Source organism: Gymnogyps californianus, chromosome 13 (assembly GCF_018139145.2).
Source record: "Gymnogyps californianus isolate 813 chromosome 13, ASM1813914v2, whole genome shotgun sequence".
Taxonomy (NCBI): domain Eukaryota; kingdom Metazoa; phylum Chordata; class Aves; order Accipitriformes; family Cathartidae; genus Gymnogyps; species Gymnogyps californianus.
Genome location: NC_059483.1, coordinates 11,671,767 through 11,694,396, shown reverse-complemented (window position 1 = coordinate 11,694,396; position 22,630 = coordinate 11,671,767). Strand labels below are relative to the sequence as shown.

The 22,630-nt window shown below is 42.1% G+C and overlaps 1 protein-coding gene across 3 annotated transcripts in view; it reads left to right on the top strand.

Annotated features, from left to right (window-relative positions):
• The window catches only part of SLC6A6 (solute carrier family 6 member 6), a 52,268-nt gene extending 33,573 nt beyond the window's left edge, over positions 1-18,695 (top strand). For all 3 annotated transcript variants that reach the window (XM_050904415.1, XM_050904414.1, XM_050904416.1), the window contains 9 exons: positions 3,098-3,232; positions 5,171-5,274; positions 5,388-5,512; positions 10,267-10,379; positions 13,072-13,209; positions 14,287-14,389; positions 15,343-15,443; positions 16,152-16,322; positions 17,848-18,695. In XM_050904415.1, coding sequence (XP_050760372.1) covers positions 3,098-3,232; positions 5,171-5,274; positions 5,388-5,512; positions 10,267-10,379; positions 13,072-13,209; positions 14,287-14,389; positions 15,343-15,443; positions 16,152-16,322; positions 17,848-17,988 — 1,131 coding nt within the window. In that variant the 3' untranslated portion in view covers positions 17,989-18,695. The remainder of the gene's footprint in view (positions 1-3,097; positions 3,233-5,170; positions 5,275-5,387; positions 5,513-10,266; positions 10,380-13,071; positions 13,210-14,286; positions 14,390-15,342; positions 15,444-16,151; positions 16,323-17,847) is intronic.
• The last annotated feature ends 3,935 nt before the right edge of the window (positions 18,696-22,630 follow it).

Sequence of the window (22,630 nt, the reverse complement as noted above, 5' to 3'; positions counted from 1 at the left end):
TGCCTCTCTGAGGATGAGCGTCCGACTGATGCACGTTATGAGCGTGGAAGGTCTTAGGGTTGTGATGTGTGGTGCTCTGTGCTCCCTGTCTGTGCTCTCACACCAGCCAAGTTCATTCTCAGTGCAGTGGGGTGGATGTTAACATAGCTGTGGTAGGGATGTTTTAAGTCAGTGGAAACTGGTGGATGCATAGCATTTTTGAAATGCCACTCACTTACAGAAGAGCTCTGTGTAGAGACAGAAGACTAAACTTAGGTACTCGTTCAGAAGCACTCTCCTTAACAGAGATTCTGAATAGTTTGTGGTTTTAGTCTCATCGTGTGCTCTTCAGAATCATGTTTTTCTCTAAAGGATAACAGTTAAATCATTCCTGAACCTCATCCTACTCCAGTGCAAGAAGCAAATTACAGCAAATCTTGGCCAATTACTAAACAACATGAAGCATGATATTATTGCTCCTTGCATACAGTACTGTTTTTAAACCTATTTTCATGAGAAAAGGCTTCTGAAGCCATTGCATATATGTGGCTCTTTTAGCTTTCAAACCTGTTGGTTGAGGCAGCGTTTCAGATAAATCTAACAGAGGTAGAGAGGTCTCAAGATACTAGATTCCTACACGTTTCTGGTCAGCTAGGTGGAAGGGAGCCACCCCGTTAGTGTCCCACCTGAGAAAAAGGCCACAGCATGAACCCATCTTTTATCAGCCCCCAGAGAAGTCAGGAGGAGTGAGCAATTCCAAACGCCTCAACTGCAGAAAAAGCATCATTTAGCAGTTTTACCTTGTTACACACTGCAGAATCAACGAGGAGACAAAACTCCGTAGGAAACCAGACCTCATTAGTTCCACTGTTGACCAAACTACTTGCTTTACTGTCGTTTTTGTCTTGCTTTCTGTGATTTTTGTCATGAAGCCTCATTAAAATCATGCTGGTGCCTTACCCTGGATTCCCGCCAGCTTTGCCCCAAAGAACAGCTTCTACACCTCTAAAGCATACGTTGACAAAAATGTTTGCTTCTCTGTTGCCTCTGATTGTTATGACCCGATGAGGTGATTGTGTAAGTTTTATAGTAAAGGTGAACACAATAAATCTCCCGCAGTAGCCGAGTGCACATTTCTGCAGTACCTTTGGCGAGCCTGGTATCTGCTCAGTAAAGGTTACGGTAGCGCTGAGAGATTTTTCCAAGCTCCCTATGGTACACTATTTCAAGCCCCTGTGAAGGTAACAGGTTGAAAACAGGTCTGTTAAAACCAGTTATCTAAATATTTGTGTTTTCTGGAAATCCAGCTAAATGGTCTCATTCCTAAGACAAGGCGGTTGGTAGGAATTCGCTGCCTCCTCTCCGCAGCGTCTGAGCTCATGGGGGTGTGGAGCCAAAGCCCAACAAAACCACTGGAAAGTCTCCGGTTGACTCCATTAACTCTGGGGTCAAACGAAAGTAAACTGGAAACTCTAATGGAGGACTTGAATTATTTGAGAAGTCTAGTTTACTTTAGTAGATGGTTGTTTATAGCACTTCCCTGCTTTCCAGCGTGTTAATGGCTCTTTGGAGAGCAGGGGAAAAAAAAAAAAAAGACATAGTTTTTAAATTTCATAGTAGCGTATTGGACAAATAAACATGAAATCATGAGGAAAAATAATAGTTGTGCTTATGCTTTGGATAATGTGCTTGATCTTAAAAATTCCTCCAGTGTTACGAGAGAATCTTTACCTGCAGCGCAAAGGCCGCTTTCTGAGTGTCGTTTACTCAGTTCCTGCAAATATGTCAAGGCATGTATGTTTTTGTAAGAAAACTTTGATTTTTCATAGGCCTGGCTTATATTTAAAAAAATTAGAATGTGTAATATATATTATTTTTCAGTGGAAAATATACAGAAAATTCAAGGAGAGAATTAAAAAGGACATGTATGAAAAGATTTCCTTTCATTTTATGAAATCAGTTCAGCTCTGTGAGTTATTATGGCAATGCAGGCTTTGAGTTCTCCTTGCTATTCTCAGAGGACACACTTAAGAAGAAAAATGGTGCATCCCGGGAGCTTTGCTGTAGTTAAACAAATTCTGGAAAACAAAAATACATTTTAACTCATGGCAGCAAACTGTTACTACCTGGGGGAATCATCTGACTCCATGAAAAATGCCCTTTCTTGGACAGTAGTGATTCTTGACTGTAACACAGCGGTTATATAAAAAATGAGAGAAAGCACTGATGAGCAAAGAAAACAAAATGCTAGAGGTCAAAAGGTGTGGGTCTAAAGATAGAACTGTCCAAATACAAGCTCAATTAACCCTCGTGCTGGAAATTAAAGCAAAGGGCTCTTTCATCAAATGAATGAGAAGATAACAAGAAGAGAAGAAGTAGGCTGTTATTCAAAGAGAGTGGGAATAGAGGTTAAAGATAATGAAGACATATTCTCAAACTGGATGAATAGAGCCTTAGTTTCCAATAATGATGTTGCTGAATAGGCAGCAAGGGCAAGAATGAAGTTATGGGACTGGAAATTACCACTGTTGAGGCTGATGCCAACCTGAAGGGCTTCCTGCGTTCAAGGTGATGGGAAGGGAGACACAGGAGCACAGACCAAATTATCTTCATCTCTGAAAGAAGTGCCTGGTGAAATTGCCTGTCGGAGCAGTAGTGAGGCTGCACAGCAAGGTCAGAGGTAGCAGCAGAGCTTGCAAAACAGTTTGCAGTTTTTAAGTTCAGATAAAGAATGAGGTAATGCTTCAGGCACACTCAATGAGGAAATCTCTTCAGCTTCCGTGGCAGAGGTGCGCTTGTCATGTGAGGAGGACAAGCGGGGCAAAGGCAGAATTTCTAACAAAAGTCATGAGTTGTATAAAATCCTACGTGTTCTCTGCCTGAGTGACATGACCACTGTCTGGGGGGCTCTGGAGGGATTAATGAACCTGCATTACCTCCAGGCCTAAAGCAATAAGGTGCTAAAGACCATTAAACTAAAAGTAGACACAGAAACTCAGGTTGGGTCCTTTTTAGGTATGAGGGGGCTTTGAATTCCCGTCGTTAGATCTCTCTTGATTCTGGAGGTGTAGCGTTGACTGCCGCAGACTAAACATACCTTTTTTTTTTTTATTGCCAGGTAGTGTACATCACTGCCACGTTCCCATTCATCATGCTCCTTGTTCTGCTCATCCGTGGTGTGACCCTGCCTGGAGCTGCAGAAGGCATCAAGTTTTATCTTTATCCTGATATCTCACGGTTAGCTGACCCACAGGTACAGAACCAGGAGTGGGGAGTGGGACGATTTCCTACGCAAAGGGGGATGCTGGAGGGTGATGGTGGTGATGTAATGGTAATAGATTTTTTTTCCACGGTCTTTAGAGGTCCAAATATAGCATGAACATTAATGCTGGGTTATATTTTCCAGAGATCTGCTTGAGAAGGTCACTGTTATATGTGTTAATGAATCTTTCCATGTGTATGTAAGTGTGTGTATGCGTGTGTATTTTTTTTGTGTCAAAGGACTCTGAGGCTGTAGACTCTGTCCCGTTATACAATCTCAGCTTTCTTGTTGGTAAGGTAAGGGAGATGCATTTTTTTAATGAGGATAGTCTTTAGTTTCAAAGGAGAGACATGTGAGCTTCACAGATGGAACAACAAGCGACAACTGTGAGTACCCGTGTCACTTAACTCCCACTGCTCAATAGGAGGAGTTTGGGAAAGAAGTGAATGAAATAATAGAAGAATAAAAACCTATGCAAAGGTCGAGAAAAATGCTTTCTGAGGCACAGGAACTACCGTTCGCTTAGCCCTGGCTAGTGGAGCTAGACTTACTCTTTCTGTATAGGCTGTGATTAGATTAAAGATTCCTGTCTGTGCTCACAGAGTGCAAATATGTGACACTTGAGCAGACCAGCATTGTTTCAGCCAACAGTGATCACGTGAGAAATGCAAAAAAAAATGCAATACCTCCCCAAAAAAAAGAAAACAAGGGATCTTTGAAAATAACAAAATGTTGGTCACAGTGAGAGGGAATAATGTCTGTCTTTTTGCTCTTCCTTTCTAATGAGTATTTGGTTAAAATAAAACTCCAATGATAGCTAAATAACGGAAGTAGGAAAAGTGTAATTGAAAGAAACATTGTGGAAATTTGGTTCATTCTCTAGTCTTACCCTCTTTATACAAGACACCCTCTTCACAGGAGACATTATATTTTATGAATGAATCTTCTTTTATGGGACTCTATCATTTTTATGACCTATGCTTAGCCCTAAGCCCTGAGCATCAGCCAATAATGTAGAAGAGATTCATGCGAGCTGGCAGGCCCCCACCCATGGTCTAGCAAAGGCATCATCTCCAAAGAGACACCAGTCAGCAAGGTGCTGTAAAACGATGGTGGGAGGGAGGAGGTAATGGTCTACAGTCTTAATTCTCACTTAGACTCCTTGGTGGGTTCTGCTGGCGTTAGCAGACTTGCGTTAGCAGAAAGAAGTTAACAGATGGGATTCAGTGGATGCATTTTGATAGCTTGCTACGTATTTACTAACTGAGAATTTGATAGTGTACTGTTATTTCACTCTGTATATGTTTTTTTAATGTTATCAGGAGAAAGAATCATGAGACCAAGATCAGATACATATCTGATAAAGTGCATTGTATTTTGCTTGTTTTCCCCCCACCCCTATGGCTTTTTATCTTGCATTTGAACAAAACAACCATTTGATACAAAAACAACCAGAAAGCTAGAAAAATAAACAAACCAAATACACAAACCTGTTTCTCAAGCTTTTCACATCCTCAGTTTAGTGACTCTGTCGGCTGATTCTAACTGAAATGAGTTACAACAGAATGAGCAATGTTATAAATACTTCTGCATTTCCTATTGCGCTGAAACACATTTATTGTTGTTCCAACAGGAAAGATCAGCTGAATGACGAAGAAACTAGAAATACTGAGCATCTCTGGGGAGGGGATACAGGAACTGTTGTAGAGATGATGTTCTTGTGGGCTCTGATGCTAACAATTTTCTTTCCCTATAAAAGCCAAACTTGCAAATGTGATGTTCTCTTTCCCTCTCTCCCTGATCCTTTAGCTATCACCCTCAATGGAAGCAATTATTTTGTTGATTTTGCATAGTTTGAACTGTGTGTTTGAGTTGAGTGTTGCAATGCAACGATGCCAGTCATAACAGTCTTTTCGTCTTTCCCTTTAGGTCTGGATAGATGCAGGGACACAAATCTTCTTCTCGTATGCAATCTGCTTAGGAGCAATGACTTCCCTGGGGAGCTACAACAAGTACAAATACAACTGCTATAGGCAAGTTTCCATCCAAGGGGGTTTAGTGTTTTAGCTAAATGATATAAATAAAGTAGGGACAATGGGTTAATTTTTTTTTAATTAACTTGCTCCATGACATATGTGTGACTTAGGGACTGTTTGCTGCTGGGATGCCTGAACAGTGGTACCAGTTTTGTGTCTGGCTTCGCAATTTTTTCCGTCCTGGGCTTCATGGCACAAGAGCAAGGGGTGAACATTGCTGATGTGGCAGAGTCAGGTACGATGGTATTGGTGGCAGTGGTGGTGGGCACTGCCGCCTAGCGTGTGAGCAAAGTTCTGCAGACTCGATCAGCTAACATCTAAGCAATAAAAACAGAACAAGATTTCCCGTAATCTCCAGAAAAATGAGCACATGGTTGATTTGGGCTTTCATCTAGAGCAGTGAGGGTTAGCCGGGGTTGTATTGTTTACTCTGTCTTGATTAACAGGGCAGCGAACGCATTTCCTAGAGTGTGCTAATCCATTTGAGTTGAGATTAGAGTTAAGATAACCACACCATTATCTAGGGTCCAGAATGTCATTGACTCAAAAATTTATTCCATCCTTCTTTTCAGACTACCTTTATTTTCATTCAAATGCAAATAGCCAGTGTTTATGTATTTTTCATAGCTTAGTTTGCTTGCTCACAGCAAAGCAAAACTTGACCTTCTGAAGGGACATACACACATATATTCCCAAGTCTCACTGAAAGGCAAGAGAAGTTGGAGCACTCCATCTCCTGGGTTCTGTGCACCATTTCATCCACAGGAACTCTAGTTGTTGCAATCCTGCATTTGTCCTCTGCAGCTTCAGGGTGAGGTTGACAGAACTGTGAGAAGTCCATTTTGAAACTGGAGGTACACTTAGGTTCCTCCCTTATTTTAGAAGTGTTCTTGCCATTACCGTTCAGCTACGCACTTGCAGCTGAAGAAGGCTAAATCCTCATAGCATGTGAATGTATCTATCTCATGCAAAACAGATGACATTTTTTCCTCTGTGCATGTCTTGTCCATGAGGGCAGGTGTAACCATGTGTTTTCACGTAGAACAGACAGATTAGATAGGAATTGCCATTCAAAAATAATGAGCCAGGCTTTGACAGCCATGAGGCTTAAAGCTAATCAGATTCAAGTAATAACAGTGTCACCAGAGTGCACTTTTGGCATTTCTTTCTGATTTTTTTGAGCAATTTTAATTCACCTGCATAGTATTTGAAAGCTTTCCTCTGCAAACTTGCTATTAAAAAGAAAAAGTCAATATTCTTCTAATCACATGGCGCTGGGAGTTAAGTCTTTAAGAAAAATATCTCACTTCACAAGGGCTAATGAAAAACTAATGACATTGGTGACACCACTGGATTCTTGGGTGGCTGCAATTGGCATACCTCTCGCAAGTGCAGTTAGTTAACAGTCTTGGCCATAATGCTTATTTTGATCGGAGGTTGATTGCTTTGTTTGAAAACAGGAAGCAAGGGAATAATCCAATTGAATAAATCATAAATAGCCCCATTTTTTATTAATAAGTAGGTGGATCAATTCCAAAAGTAGCATTTTTAAGTATTTCCACATTAGGTTTTTATCTGGTCAATATTTATTCTTATTTTTATTATTAAATCTCTGATAAACAGGCAGTTATATTCCTGTTGCTTGACATTTTTATAATTAAACAATTTTATAGAAACACTGGGTTGTTAAGTAATGTTTAAATACAAATTAACTAACAGACAGTGTTTACATAGCATTTTTTCATCAACAGCTCAAAAAGCATTTTTTTAAAGGAGGGATTTTATAGCTTATTATAGGAACAACGAGGGCACTGATTAGCTTCCGAACTTGGCTTTTGGTTTCTTGCATATTTTGTTGTCAATTCCTTCAGGTTTTCTACTTTATTTAAATTCAGCCCTAGTTGCTAATGGCCAGAGATTGCAACCATCTCACTGGGTTCAGTGGGTTGCCCATCATCACTGGCTGGTCTTTGTCTAAATCCTGAGGGACATATTTACATGACAGTAAACATTACCAAAATTATCCAAACCACTTCCCATGGGTTTCCTCGCTGCCTTTCTCAGCAGAGATCAAGCGCAGAGCCACTGGGGACCGCTCGGTCCCCCTGGGATGAGCATCTCAGGACCTGCACAGGGCGGTGGAGGAAACTCTTGCTGCCGCTGCTGCCCCGCTGCTGACTTCTCAGCACAGAGGCGTTCCGGCAGGCACTTGAGCCTCTTTTTTTGGCCTTGTCTTTTTTGGTTTCTTATGACGCAAGGTCAGAACCGCTCCCCTGCGTCAGGAAAAAGGTGAGCAGAGGTGCTGCCACTTGGCCGTAGCACTGGGGAGAGGACATTGTCCGCGGGGCCAAGACCTCCTGCTCCCCCTGTCTCTGCCCAGCAAGTTAAATCCCTCCTGCCCTAAGTGTGACACCATTTGTTTCCTTGTTTGCCCTCCTGCAAGCCAGGGGAACATCAACAAATTTGCTGGCAGCAGAATCTCATGGCCACATTTTTTACCTGTGCCAAATTCAGCCATGGTGCAACGTGCCCAGGACACACTTGTCAGCAAGGGGTGGCTCCCGCTTAAAGCACTGGTTGCTGCTGCTGGCCTTCGCTGGCTTTAATAGGTTTACACAACAGTTAAATTAGACCCCTCTGACTTCCCAGTGAAAGCAATTTTTTAATAATTAGTGCTTGATTTTTTTCAGAAATACTCTTAAAGGGAGAGAGGAAAGCAGTGGAGGCTCAACAAAGCCATAGCGAGTCCTGTCTAATCTGTGCTGTGTCTCTGTTTGGCTGGAAGAAATACTTTACTGCATGTGCAATTTGTAGCAGTGTTAAAACAGCACAAGATTTGCCTTTTTTTTTAAATCCCATTTGCAAACAAATTCAGATTAAGCAGGCCTGACTATAGTGCCTTAGTCTCCCTAATACCTGCCCAGTCTCTGCCTCCGCAGTGCTCTCCAGCCATGCCACAGCACTTCGCCGGCAAACGGCCAGCGAGTGGGCTGGGATTGTGGCAATCCTAATTAGCTCTTAATAGCAGCCGCAAGTGCTTCACTTTTGCAAAACACCCTTCAGAGCAACAGAGTTTCAAATTAAATATGATTTTTTGATTATTTATGTTCAGTTGAGGGGATGCCAGGAACATTTTCTTTCACATGGACTTTTCTCTTTATATTTCAACACTTAGTTTCAAAGGAGAATCAAAGCTAGCACAGGGCTTAGAGCACTTGGTATTAGACAGTATCACAGTGCAAGGACAGTTCCACTGGCCAAAGCATACAGAATTGCAGCAAGTTTTGAGGAGAGCAGTTTTACATCTGTCTCACCAATTGCACAGATCAGCTGCAAGTGCCATCTGGTAGCAGTTCTCCCTCAGGGAGGATCTACTGTATCCGCTGAATTAGGGGGAAAAAAAGCAAAGCTCCCCAAAATTTGAGACATTCACCAATTTTTTGGTATCTTCTGTCGTATAAAATCTTAGTTGTGTTTCATTTTAAATAAAATTAGTTGCTCGATTGTTGGCTAATTTGTATTTATTTCTGTTCAGATATTTTCAGTGACTTAAAGTTTTCTTTAGTTTGAAAAAAAGTAATCTTTTTTTTACCTCTTTCTCTTGCTTCTTTTTCCATCTTTCTTGTTGGAAAGGAAAAGTGGGAGGTAGGAAGAGCAGCGTTAGAGATTTTTCTGTACAGATCAGAGATAAGATTTCTGTCCCCGCACTGCAGCAGTTTTAAAAAATTCCTTTTCCCATTGAAAATTACTTGAATCCACTTCAAAATCCTGGAAAATGCCGGTTTTCAAGGCTCATTAAAGCAAACAAGCAGATGAGCCAGGCATTCCTGGTTTTAACCTGAATTTAAATCTGCCCTCAGAATTTTTTGTCAGCTTCACCAAATTTCTACGGCCACTGAGAGGCTGCCGTAAATGCCGGCTTCCCAGTGTTCCTGTCTCCCACTTGGAGAGGGCTCTTTCTCTCTCGACAAAAGCTCTCATAAGCGATAGCTGATAGCGCCTGGCTTCAGGTGAGAGCGCCTTTGGAGATCAGCATGCGAGAGCACTGCGCGTATGCTCGGTGTGTGGGTATGAGTGAGATGCCGTCTGGTCCACGGCGCAGACAAGACCCAGTCTAGCGATGAGCACTCGCACACAAGGCTTTGGTTTCCAGAGCAGAGTAGCCGGGCACTTAGTCCCAGCCCCGCTGGTGCTCCCAGACTGTTGCAATCCATCCTGCAGTTGGGGCTGATGTTGGTCATACTAGCATCACCATGGCAGGTCTGCCTAAGCTGGCCAAATAGGGGCAGATGATGTGACAGCACGGGGAAGCGATTTTACACAGAGTGATTTTACATGCCAGCAATTCCTAACAGCAGGAGGCATTTTTTTCAGGGACCACAGCTGATATAACTAGGAGTAGCCTGATCACTTCAGTGCAGCAGTGACGGTTTGCAGAAGTGAAGGAGCAGACTCCGAGGGTGCAAACCCCGCTCTAGAAAAGCCATGCTGGGTTTGGAGGTTGCATATGGAGGGAGGCAGTGGTTGCATTAGCAAAGATCCTGGGGAGTGTTTAGAGCAGAGTCCCTTCCCTGCATGCAAAAGAGTTTCATCATCATCATCTTCATCGTGACCATGTGGGCTAGCAGTGGGATTCTGCCATTCTCCTGGGTCACCCCTTCTCCCCCCGGCCCCAATACTGTCCTGTGTCCGAGCGGGGCAGGTGTAGGACCACTTCCATTATTGGCATGTTTGAGACAGATGTTAAAACTGGTGATCTGTTAGCAATGGCCTCGGGGGTTTGCCTGTGGTTTCTGCTGTAGTCATGCGTGCTTCGATTTCAGATAAAAGAGCCAAACTGTTTCACTTCTGGTATTTCCAGCCGCGTTTGGATTTATCTGAACGGAACCAGGCATTCCTGCATTTGAGTGTGGCTACCTTTACCAAAGAGCTGGTACTTACTATTTCTCTTCCCTTCCCTTCCCCCTTTCCTATTTTCTCTTTCTCTAGGTCCAGGCCTGGCCTTCATTGCCTACCCAAAAGCTGTGTCCATGATGCCGCTGCCCACCTTTTGGGCAATCCTTTTTTTTATTATGCTTCTGTTGCTTGGACTGGATAGCCAGGTTAGTACGATGGGTAAGAGATATGTGGCTTGTTGTATCAGCACTGCTGACTGAGAAAAGCTGGTTTTACAGGCGTGAGTTAAGAAGAGAATACCTCTAATGCTGCTAAAGAGGAATTCATCTGGGTTGCTTTTTAGTGCAGGGGCTGCATGTGATGAATCTGTGACTGTCGATTCATAGTATGATGTTGCTCAATAAGTCTTTGTCATCAGGAGTTAAGGGCGTCCACAAGACTAGGGCAGTACTCCCTAACCTAAATACCGGTCCCAGTCTGGCAGCAAAATACCACCATTTTGGTCGTGGTGCAGTATTTTCCTGCTTTGGAGAGAGCTTAATAATTTTAAAACATAAAAGACTACAGCAGTCTGTTCCACAGAGTACTTTGTGCCATCGTGATCACCTGCAGTGTGTATACACCATCATTAAAACACTTTATAAGAATTAATAACTGCTAGGAATACAGGCTTTGATAGTTGCCAAGTGCCAGAAAAGAAAAGTGAAGCCATCGTGAGGCACAAAAAGCACAAAATGTTTTGTACAGTATATCCAGGGTGGCTTCAGGAACAGTGAGAGGACAAAGCGGCAGCCTTTTTTGGTGGCCTTGGGCTCAGAGGTGCCAAGCAATGTGGGATCCTCCTGACTTTCACGTCACTAGGATGTATTCAGTACCTCCAAACAGGCCAGAAAGCGTCTCAGGTTCCAGCTGTGCTAATTATATAGCACACGTTGCTATTAATTAGAAGCATGAAAAAATCAAAAAGTTCAGTCCAAGAAGTTAGGTTATTTTTACCAGTGGTTGCTTATAGGAATGTTGGACTAAATACTGCCAAAGAGCCTGTAAATCATTTCTAGATAGTCCACTTACAAGGAAACATGGGTGACCAGGGATTATGCAGTAACTACACATTCAAAATTGCCAAAGTTTTCAGGGCAACAGGCAGCTTTCTGCCATTTTATGATTCTATGATTACAAAAAACCAATTGGTAAGGATGAAATGTTAATTTAGCCTAAATGCTCTCTCGTATGAGGAGAGATCTGTAAATGGATTTTTACCCAGTTGTTGTGTACTTAATCTCTTACATTTTTGATGTTCCGTTTGCCCTAAATTGCTCTTTGCGGCTTAATCTTTGAACTCTAGTGAGCAACTTTCAATCGTTCCAAAGTAAATGTAAAAGTGCCCAATGTCGTGGTTCAACAACCCTGTGCTTATGCAAATTGGAAGCTGTCTAGTAATTTTAAAAAGCTCCTCACTGCATAGAATGATTAAAACTAATTGGAGCGCTTAATTTCTCTCCTCCACCCCTCTGGTTTTTTGGAGTGCAGTCAAGCAGGTTTCTGGAATGCTGGAGCAGTTTAAGATCAAATCAGCCCAAAGGAAAGGGCTGCATTTAAAAAGAAAACCAGTTTTACAGAAGTCAAAGTAACAAGAAAGGAGGTAACAAAATCTGGTGGAGTGCTTGCAGGACCGTCTGTATTTCCAAAACGGAGCTTCAGCTCGTGGTCAAAGAGGGTAGAGTTGTTACAGGGCACTTCTGGGCACTGTAAGAGCCATATAGATACTGGGTAGGAAAAGGTAGCTTTTCTTGAAATAATGCTAGTTCATAGACTCCCTGTGATAACTCATGAGTTATAAGATCATGTATCCGCTTAAAGTGAAGATCATTTCTACAGAGGCAGCCTTGGTTCTCCATGGTATCCTCATGTCTTCAGTGAACTTGGTGCTTTTGTACCTTGCCAGGCTGAAAGTACAGATCAGCTGAATGATCCCTTCTTCGGATTTGTCTGGGGGGAGTTCAGTAGTCACTTTTCTCATGGGTGAAATGCATCTGGTTTTCGATTAACTTTAAACTTTTATTCAAATCCAGTTTGGGTTACTTGGTTAACTCAGGTTACACATCTTACATGTAGTTTTCCAACGGCAAGTAAGTACAAATACAGTTATCATTTGTAGGCTAGATAAAGTAAGATTTTTAGCTCATCTATTCAGAGCTTCATTTTTGGTTTACACGTGCAAATAGTTTACCAAATCTTTGTATGGGGACTGTATCAACAGCTCCATTATTGCTGCAGAAGTACCCCAGAGCCTCAGTCAGAGGCACTCTGCTCACAGGTTCAGGAAAGACAAGTTCAGTCAAGAAGCACTGCTATTTCACATCAAAGTCTGCTTTCCCTTGGCTGGATTTTCACTAGCGAACTCAAGCATAGAATTATATACAATTGTGGAATTAACCTAACTAGTACCTGTGAGGTTTTCTGGCACACCAAAAAAAGGCTGGGAGGTACTCTCCTGGCGTAGGCTTTTTTGAGTGTTTTCTCTCTGCCTCTTTTCTAGCATACATCTTGTATTCATCTGGAACAGCTACAACATAAAAGCCACAGAAGTGCCTTCCTGTCATCAAATTAACTTCCTTTTTCCTTGCGGCTTGCATTTACAGAGCCCCTTTGGTAGTTCGTAAGGCTGCTAGGAAATGAACAGCAATTCTGAAAGCTTGTTCCAACCTGAAAACTACCCCCACGCTTCAACCTCTGGGTTACAAAGGAATGGCTTCTGATTTATTTATTCAGAGCAGCATTTTGCCACAGAGTACAGTTAGGGTGTTGCTGTGGAGCCTTTGTTCAAGCATGAACGGATAAAGTGCATGGCGGGTAATTTTCAAGTCATGTTTCTTTGTTGTTGTTTTTCCCCTTTAGTTTGTTGAAGTTGAAGGACAGATCACGTCATTAGTTGATCTGCACCCATCCTTCCTAAGGAAGGGTTACCGACGGGAAATCTTCATCGCTATAGTATGTTTCCTTAGCTATCTTCTGGGACTAACTATGGTGACTGAGGTAAGTAGCACCGATGCTGGAAATTACCTTCTTTTTTAGCCAGTTTTTAGACCAATTTTGGCTATGAATGAGACTGCATGGAATTAGCCACTCAGAGGAGCGGTGCTCTTTAGATCTACACAGCATCTTTCATCTGTAGATCTGAAAGCATTTTGAAAGGGAGCTATATATTCCCCCCTTTTCAGTCAGAGGAACAGAGAAATGAAATCTCATTAAATTCAATCAGATCTCAGGTACTAATCAACATCAGTATGAATATTAACATCTGGCTCTAAATGATGAAACACATTGAGAACCTTCAGCAGAGCAGATTAAGAATCCATCCAGTGCATGCAGGGAAAGAGATTTTTATCTTAGTTACACAAATTTGAATCAATTAAATACCAGTGGATTTATTCTAGTATAAAGAAGACAGGAATACGTTCCAGTGGCTGCTCTGTTGTGATATTTATCTCCAAAATAAAATCCAAGCCAGATTTTAAAAACAACTGGAAGAGCACGATTGTGGGAATTAAAATAGCACCTGTAACAGAGGTGCCTAACGAACACAGTTTTTCAAGTAAAAGTGCAGGTATATACAGTTCAGTGCAGTGAGAGCAAAGAGTCTAAAAGCACAGTATAAATAGAGTTGGAAAGAAAAAAATGAACTACTCTCATGAAAAAAGTCCTTCCACTCAATTCATAAATGAAGACCCTCCTGATGAACTGACTTCCATTTTTAGTATTTTGGGGAGGTTAATGTTAGGAGGCAACCAATTATTTCTTTACATCATTTGTTTCTATAAATGCCCATCCTAAAATACTTTTAAGAAGGAAAGATTGAAGTGTCTCAGTAGATTATACTAAGTGGCTTAATTTTGTTTAATCGTCGTCTTGTTTGGAATGCTTCCTGTAGTAAACATGCATATTCCCTGGGGAAGGTAATGCCAAATATTTACCTTACCTACTTGCTTGATATTTCTTCTTGTTAGACGGCAATCGTTAAGATATGTTGATACGTGCTACTGGGAGCTGGGCCTGAAATATTCAGGGTTTTTTTCCTGGTGGATCCTCATCTATTGTGTCTCTCTTTTACAGGGTGGCATGTATGTTTTTCAACTCTTTGACTACTATGCAGCTAGTGGTGTATGCCTTTTGTGGGTTGCATTCTTTGAATGTATTGCTGTAGCCTGGGTTTATGGTAAGTGAGAATCCTTTCATCTGATACCTTTTGATGAGTCAGTGACAATTTTGCTAGCCAAACATTTAATCATCAGCCACCCCTGAATCTTCTTCCCAGCAACAGACACATGCCATTAATCTAAATTTGCACTGACCTCTTGGAGACAAATTTGCATCTGGGATGAAGCCAGCCTCCAGTGTTTTTCCACACAAAAATGAGTATTTTTCCATTGCTAATTAATAAAGGCACAATTAAGCATTTACGTGTGTTAAGTTTAGAGATGAGAGTTGAAAGTTTGGCCAGACGTGAAAATTTCTGTTTGTCTCTCAGAGAATTTCCTTTCAGAGCTGCAATGTCTGCAAGGGCAAGCCAACCAAATAGAAAATACAAAAAGAAAGCTGACAGAGAAGTGTATTCTGTCCCGTTATTTTTAGGTGATGCTGAGAACCAAGGTCCGACAGTAGCCTCTGTAGCTGCCTGAGACGGTAGCTGAGGAATGATCAGAAGATGTTTGCTGCTTAGGACTGGTCACTTCCCTGATTCTTCATGCACTCCATCTCCTTAGGAAAGCAAAACAAACAAAACCTTCATTTTGCATCAGTCAGATTTCTGCAGAAGCAGCGTGTACCATTTGCTGTCATGTCTTTCCCATGGTGATCCCCCTGGCAAGTTCAGTGAGAGTCTGGGGAGAGGAGTAGGTGTGTGACGGGGGCAGGAGGGATTAGCATTGCACTCCTGCATCCGAGTAATGAAGGGTGTGTAGGATGAGGGAGTCCCCCAACCTTTGAGCTTCTCAAGGAGAAAATAATCTTGAACTTCACAGCCATGGGAAGCATTGAACAACACATCTGACACCCTCATCTTCCCTTTAAATACCCGTTGGGAGGGCTAGGAAAGCAGCTGTAATCCTACAGTCCTTACACGGCTTTTATATGCTCGATTCTGAGGAAAGCGCTCACTATCCGTTACAGGCGCTGATAATATTTATGATGCCATTGAGGATATGATTGGATACAGACCTGGTCCCTGGATGAAATGGAGCTGGATTGTGATCACACCAGTTCTTTGCGTGGTGAGTACTGACCCGTGCTGTTTCAAGTCTTCCACATGGCAGCTCTGAGCTGCCTCTTACTGCTTCTCTTCAAGTAAAGGCTGTTGCATTCAGAGACCAATTTGCAAAAAGCTGCTGGAGGTTTGAACACACCCCTCAAAGACATCATCTTCTCAGATGTTAGCTGTTAACGTGACAGCTCTCTGCTGTGCCTGCGCAAATCGCAGTTGGCTACATTTGAGTGGATTTTTCTTAGGATTGGCAAAATATTACATTCGTGACACAGAAAGCTCACTCTCCAAAGAGCAGTTCCTACTTTAAGTGACTACTAATGGCCTACTAGGCCATTTTAACAAAAAGACGTGAGCAGTCTGAGGCAGGCACTCAGCTTGAAGTATTTCATTTGCTGCAAAGAACATCCCAGTAAGCTTCTTGCAATGTACAGCAAATATTTGAGCGCTGAAAAAGAACAGGCAGTGTACTGCAGCTGTTCAGCACCATTGCTTAACACCCTATCGTCAAGCAACAGTTTACCTATAAGCAGATGCAGATGCTTTTTCAATAATTTAAATGGAAGAATAATTCCCCCATTGGTTTGAAATACATATGGTATCCATCAGCTCTGCCTTTCACTGCCTGTCTTCCTTCCTTAGGGCCAGCGGTAGCACCAGAACCCTACTGCTTTCAGCATTTTTTGAGCCTCACTTTGTTTTCCTTTCTCATCCACAGGGGTGCTTTATCTTTTCTTTGGCCAAGTACAAACCACTGACCTACAACAAGGTCTACACATACCCAGACTGGGCAATTGGCCTGGGCTGGGTTCTTGCCCTTTCCTCCATGATCTGCATCCCTATGGTGATGGTCATCCGCATCATACAGTCAGATGGGTCGCTTATTGAGGTAAGAGCAACTGGTTGTCTGTCTAGAGGAGAAAGGGAGCTTTAACTTGCTGAGTTTTATACAAAATAAGCACAATGCTTGGAAAACTGCTGCCTTCTCCAAGTAGGGCAAAGCTGGGTGCCTTTCCTGCAGTGAATGCAAATAAGACCGTTAAAGATCACCTGTCCTTTGGGCAAACAGTAGAAATAGAACAAACACAAAGCCTTCTGTCCTCAGACAAACACCAGGTGATTTTACTTGTGTCCCACTTCTGCAGTTTCCAGCTTGGCAAATTGTTGCCTCCATGTGCAGACAAGCACCCAAGGACTGGGGTGCTTCCAAGTGCCAGATCTCTCTCCTCCAGCCCATGGGGACAAGGAAGCACCATCCTACAAATCACTGAGAAAATGAGAGAGAGAGAGAGAGAGAGAGAGAGAGAGACCTGGGTCAAACCCGGCTGTCTAAGAGCTAATTTCAGGGAAATTCAGATCCACCTGTGGATTGTGTGGCTCTCAGGCATGGCCTTCGCTCTGGGGGACTGAATAAAAGTCAAACCCTCTTGCCAGTGGGCGTCACTTTTTAGCTTTTTTAGAATTTTTTTTACCCTAATGAATCAAATTGAAACACTGGATCCAGATTGCCCTGATCTTTGGAAAACTTTGGGTCGGATTCAGACTTGACAGTGCAGATTCTCTTGGGTTTGGATTTGCAGGCAGTCTCTTGCCCTTTGCAGTTCAGTGCAGGTTGCCCTGGACTGTTTTTCTTCCAGTGGAAAGTTTTTAGAGACTGTGCAAGCATGAAACTTAGCAATTCTCTTCCTAAGGTTTCAGATTAGTTTTGTTTTTGCCTAATGAGACGGTCTTAAATGCAGCCCAGGGTATTCTTGGAGGAGAAAGTGGGACACTTCGGGTTAGGAAGAAAGAGAGAATAGAAAAAAACCCCAACATTTCCCAGAGAACAAACGCTTGCATTTGTTTTCCTCCAAGTGTTAATGGTCTTTTTCAGCTGTGGCCAGAGCATTTTCATGAGTGTTTATTTTCCTGCCTACATTGTCACCATCTATTGAGAGACAAGTCTAAAAGTAGCCAAAACACTCCACAAAGACCATGTTAGGAAAGGAAAGAGAGTAAACACTGGTCAGATGCCATTTAGTCCTTCCTTTGTGTACTGAGATGTAGGAGAGAAGTTGCCACTTGGCAATGAACGGCTGGGCTAAAAGGCAGAGTTGTTTCTAAATGAGGAAGGAGAATGCACATAATTTGAGCAGCAGCTGCAGCACTGAAAGCCCAGCGTGCAGGATGCTGGATAACGCTGTGAATGCCCTCTCGTGTCTGACTTGCCTGCATCAAGTCAGGCTCTGCAGCTGAGCAAACGTTGAATGCGGTACTCCACAGCCTGGGTCCCCACGTCCTTGCAGAGCCACGTGACATACGCACGTCCCTGATGGCCACCAAGCCCATCTTTGGCTTGCCACGTCCTCCATCCTGCACAGGGAGACACGGGGGCCGCTAGGTCTTCTAACCTTTGCTTTTCTTCTTTCTTTCAGAGGATAAAAGCGGTGGCTGCCCCCAAGGAAGTTAACCGGTGGTCCAAAGAAACAGAGAGTGGCACTCCCTTCTGCCCCAATGGAACTTCAAATGGCGGATTGATCAAGCCAACTCATATCATTGTGGAAACCATGATGTGAGCTCTCTCTGTGAGAGGATAAACCTGCTTTAACTGCCGTTTACTAACCATAGATTCTCATAGGACCAGGTTTACAGAGCTTTATATTTGCACTAGGATTTATTTTTATTTCTCACAGAGAAAGTTATTTTTTGTGTGTGTTTTTTTTTTAATATTTTGTAAGGTAATCACAGCAGATGTCTCTCTGTAGAGGGAGAGCTTTCATATCAGACTAGACATATTACAGGAATTTACTATTATTGGGTTTTTTTAAATATATATATCTTTATCTCTAAATATTATACACCTTACCACTTGAATTGATTGTCTTGCCAGCAATACATTCAAGTCTCAGAAAGCAATTTTAGGTGCTGGTATGGTTGGGAGCAGGGTAACCTACAGAACACACAAAAGGAGCTCTGTTGAGAGATATGATTAAAAAAAAGATGCTGTTTCAAGAGAATTTTCAAAGGTGTAGTATTTCCACCCTCTGGTTCAATTGTGGTAAACGACAGGCTTCAGGGTCACATTAGGGAAAGGGTACAGTTATGTTTAGCACAGTCCCTGAATAAAGATATAGCCGGGCAGCTGGAGCAGAGAGTTTGCAAGGGAGGCAGAGAAGTTGGGTGTGAAAAGCCTTGCGGCCGTCGCTCCCAAGCACAGCGTTGGGACCCTGTCACACAGACGAGAGGAGGACTTTAGGAAGGCATTTGCAGGATTTGGCATGGTTCACTCTTTTTTTTTTCTTTTTCTCTTTTTTTTTTTTTTTTTTTAGGTTTTGGGGGGTTTTTAACTTAAGTGAAATGCCTGCTGTTTGTGCATGAGCGGGGAGGTTGAGTACCTGCTCCTGAGTTTTCCAGCAAAGCATATTTTAGTGTGGTGGCACTGGTGTAAACTTGAATTCTGCAAACTGGGAGGGGCAGCCGGTCCCCGGGGAGCAGGGGCAAGTGCTGAGGAGCTGAGAGGGGGAAAGCAGCACCTGCCCTCTGGGTGCTTCAGATGTTCACTTGCTCATTTGTTTGCGTGTTAATTATTGGACTTCGGTTTTGGGCAGAAAAATAAAAGAATCCTTTCTAGACTCTGACCGTCCAAAGGTGAACACAAACCAGGTCATCCGCGACAGGAGGAACAAAACTGCTCACCTACACCTGGTGTAACCAGTATTTATAACAGACACATTGTTAATAATAATAGTAATGAAGATAATAATATCACTCAGTAAACAGGTGCTTTTCATTCATGTATCTCAAAAATGCTTTGCCAAGTTCAGTAACCAGGTTTTGCTTTATTTATTTATTTGGGGGGGGTGTCATTACTGTTGGAACAGACAAAAGGACTAGGTCCCTTGTCCCATGTTACTAAATAGCAGCAGTGGACCTAGGGCCCCCAGTCTCCTTGCCCATCACTGGGTTAAACTGTTGGGGTTTTTTTAGGGGGGGTGGAGGGTGGCAGACATATTTATGAGGCTTATGGATCTCATCTGCTGAAGAAACAGGCCTTTCAGGATTTTAAGTTAAAGCAAAGGGAACACATAACACTGAAATATTTTGTGTTTGGTCAGAAGGAATTGCGTACCGTTCCAGGTTAGACTGAGGAGTGAAGACAAACCACTACAAGGAGTGTAGGAATGGGGGTTCGTGTGGGCCAGGTGGATGTTTCCATGGGGAATTGCTCCCTGAAGACTGTCCAAAACATGGGCAAAAGCCTTTTTTTTTTTTTTTTTTTTGTTTTTAAACTTGAGCAGGTTGTGCTGGGAACAGGTTCTCTGGCGAAACTCAGCCTTTTCTTGTGGGCATTGTATTAGAGGGAGAGGTGTTTTTCTTCTTATGATACCACAGTTAGGCTATCCAAAGGTATTTAGAAGAAATGCTTGATGTTTGTATCTGCTTATTCTGCTGTCAGCTTAGTCTGTCAGGGCGGAGTTTGTCATTTAAACAGGAATATATCCAGTTCTTAACATTCCTACACAGTAGTTTTATTTTATTTTTTCTTGTCCCATGGGCTAACTGGCCACAGCAGCACAAACACTTGTTGATTAGCTTGTTGGTTTTCCTGTAACAGAAAAGGGGTGATTTAAAACTAAGAGATGGACCAAAATAATTTTTAAAAAAAAAGGAAAAAGTGACTGCATCTATAACTTCCAGAATCTTTCTAGTTTGAATTTGTACACATTTTTACATCAGATAGCTGAGTTGCAGCAACAAAACCAGCCACGGCAGAATTGCTTTTGTTTTCTTTTTCTGGCTGCTGTATTATGAGAGTTATAAATGAAACTTTTCCACAGCTGGAGATGGCAAACATCTAATGACACCTGCTGGGCCAGTGGCAATAGGCATCCGAAGGTCACTGGAGGGATTCTGTGAGCCAGTGGGTGTCATCAAACGTGCCCAAAATAAAGAAACAGGCATACAATTTTTTTTTTTTTTTTTTAAATAGCCTTTAACCATCAAAGGCAAGGAAATGTAATCAAAGATAACTATCTTAGTGGGCTTCAGCTTGGACCCTCATTTTTGAGTTACAATTAGTGCCTGCCGTAAACAGGCACGCTTGCCTGGGTGAAGAGGGAGTAGCAGGTTAGGAGGTCTAAATTAATGGTTTCTGTGAGTGCAGATGAAACACTGATGCTTGATTTATTTTTTTTATATATATATATATATACATTGTCATACAACTGTGTTTGAGATATAGTTTGCACAGCACTTTCGTGCTATAGAGCTGAGACAAGCTTTAGTTAGGGAAAAAACTAGTTTGACTACATCAAAGATGTCTCCAGCAAGTCAGCTGGGTATTTAGCCATCTCCCGCATTGTGGAGAGTGTCTTTGCATGAAGAACCAGAGGGCTAATACTACACCTTTCAAAGTACAACTACTAGAGAACTAGAACCCAGCCCCATTTCGATGTAAACTGTGCCATTCAAATCAGTCGCTTCCATGTACCACGTGAAAATGTCTCGCACATATGCAACAACCTCATTGAAGCGTTCTCTATGTCAGCTTCTCTGGCCCTGCTGTGCTCTTTAGCATGACTGCAAGAGAGGGCTGGGACTCATGAAGAGCTAAGAAATTATTGTTTCTGGAAAACAGTTCCCCTCTCCCCTCTTCCCTCCTCTCCAAAAAAAATATAATTAATTCTTCTTGTTTTATCTGGGGTTTGAGTTCCAATGAGCTCACTCACATTTTTACAGTTTGGGGGTTTTTCCTAACACTTTTATCAGATTTCTGAACTTTTCTTGGTGGTAAATTTGCATTTCAACATGATCCTCTGCCAAATTTATTAAAAAATAATTTTTAAAAAAGTCTGTGTTTTCTACCTATTTCTGACTGCAAATACAACTGATTTTTTTCCTAATTTACTTGTTTAAACACTTGTGACCTATTTTACCTGTTTTATGTAAATGAGGAACTTTATATTAAGATATCATGACTAGTCATAGATGAACTGGTTTGGATCCAGGGAAAAGTTAGTAGTTTTGGCATGAGATCTTTAGAACCAGATCCCTGAGTTTAAAACCAGAATAAAACAAGACAAAAACCCACACCTTTTCATATTTCATGTACCTTTGTATTCATGGGTTCTTCTGGGCTTGGAAACGGCAGAGTTTCAGCAGTATTTATTTCCAGCTGAACTGAAATCAAGAGATAGTAGAAATATAAAGGGGAATATTTACCCCACAAGATTCTCCAACCTGTTTCTTATTTTTCTCAATTTTCCAAACTTTTTCAGTTCACCTGTCACTAGTTATGATCTCACTGAATGAGCATCTATTGTAAGGGACTTTACCAGTAGTCTGTATTTCGGTATTTAAACAGTATGATTTCATAAATAGAACTGGTTTTTATTGGTGTTATTGTTCTCATTTTCCTTCTCATCTGTAGCTTTCCTTTTCATCTGGTCCAAACAGATCCACACACTTAGAAAAGTCCTCTTTGAAGTGTGAGATAGTAGGTCCACAATGGATTTGTTCTTGTGTTGTAAATGAAAATACAAAAGTCTAACAACAGCTGAATTTGCCATCTAGAACAACGCTGGTGGTCACCCCGCAGCAGCAGCAGCGCAGCTCCTGGGGTGGAGGGGAGTTAGGAATGGTCTGCTGAAACAGCTCAGCAAAACTGATTTTCGCTGCTGTTCTTGGGGAGAGGAGGAAAAGAAGAAATAAAAAAAAATAAGGTGCAGCCTTACAGTTGCTGTAACACAAAAAAAACCCAACAACCATCAGCAGAGCCTTTAATGTCACTGTCAGGATAGCATCTTCTGCAGCTGTTTTCAGTCCTGTGTGCATCCTCCTTTCTCAACTGCAGATACTCCTCGTTCCTCTTCTCTGTCTCAGCATTAGACAGGTCAAGTAGATCTGAAGACACATGGACATTTCCATTCGATAGGCCTTTTACAAGTCTCCTCCTAGTCTGTTTTTATTTGCTAAGGAGACTTTACAGTTTCGGTAAGGTCATGCTTGTCACACTTGGGTTCAAAGCTCCCACTTGTTGCATCAATGGCAAAACTCCATCCGTGGGAGAAGGATTTGAATGTTTTTGAGTAACTGATTATTAGCTTCCATGTCTTGTGGTCACTGCAGGATCACTCACGGAGGCATAATGTATATAAAATGTTAAATAAGCTGTGTATTGAATGGAGTGGACAAGTTAGTTAAGCAGCTCAAGTACAC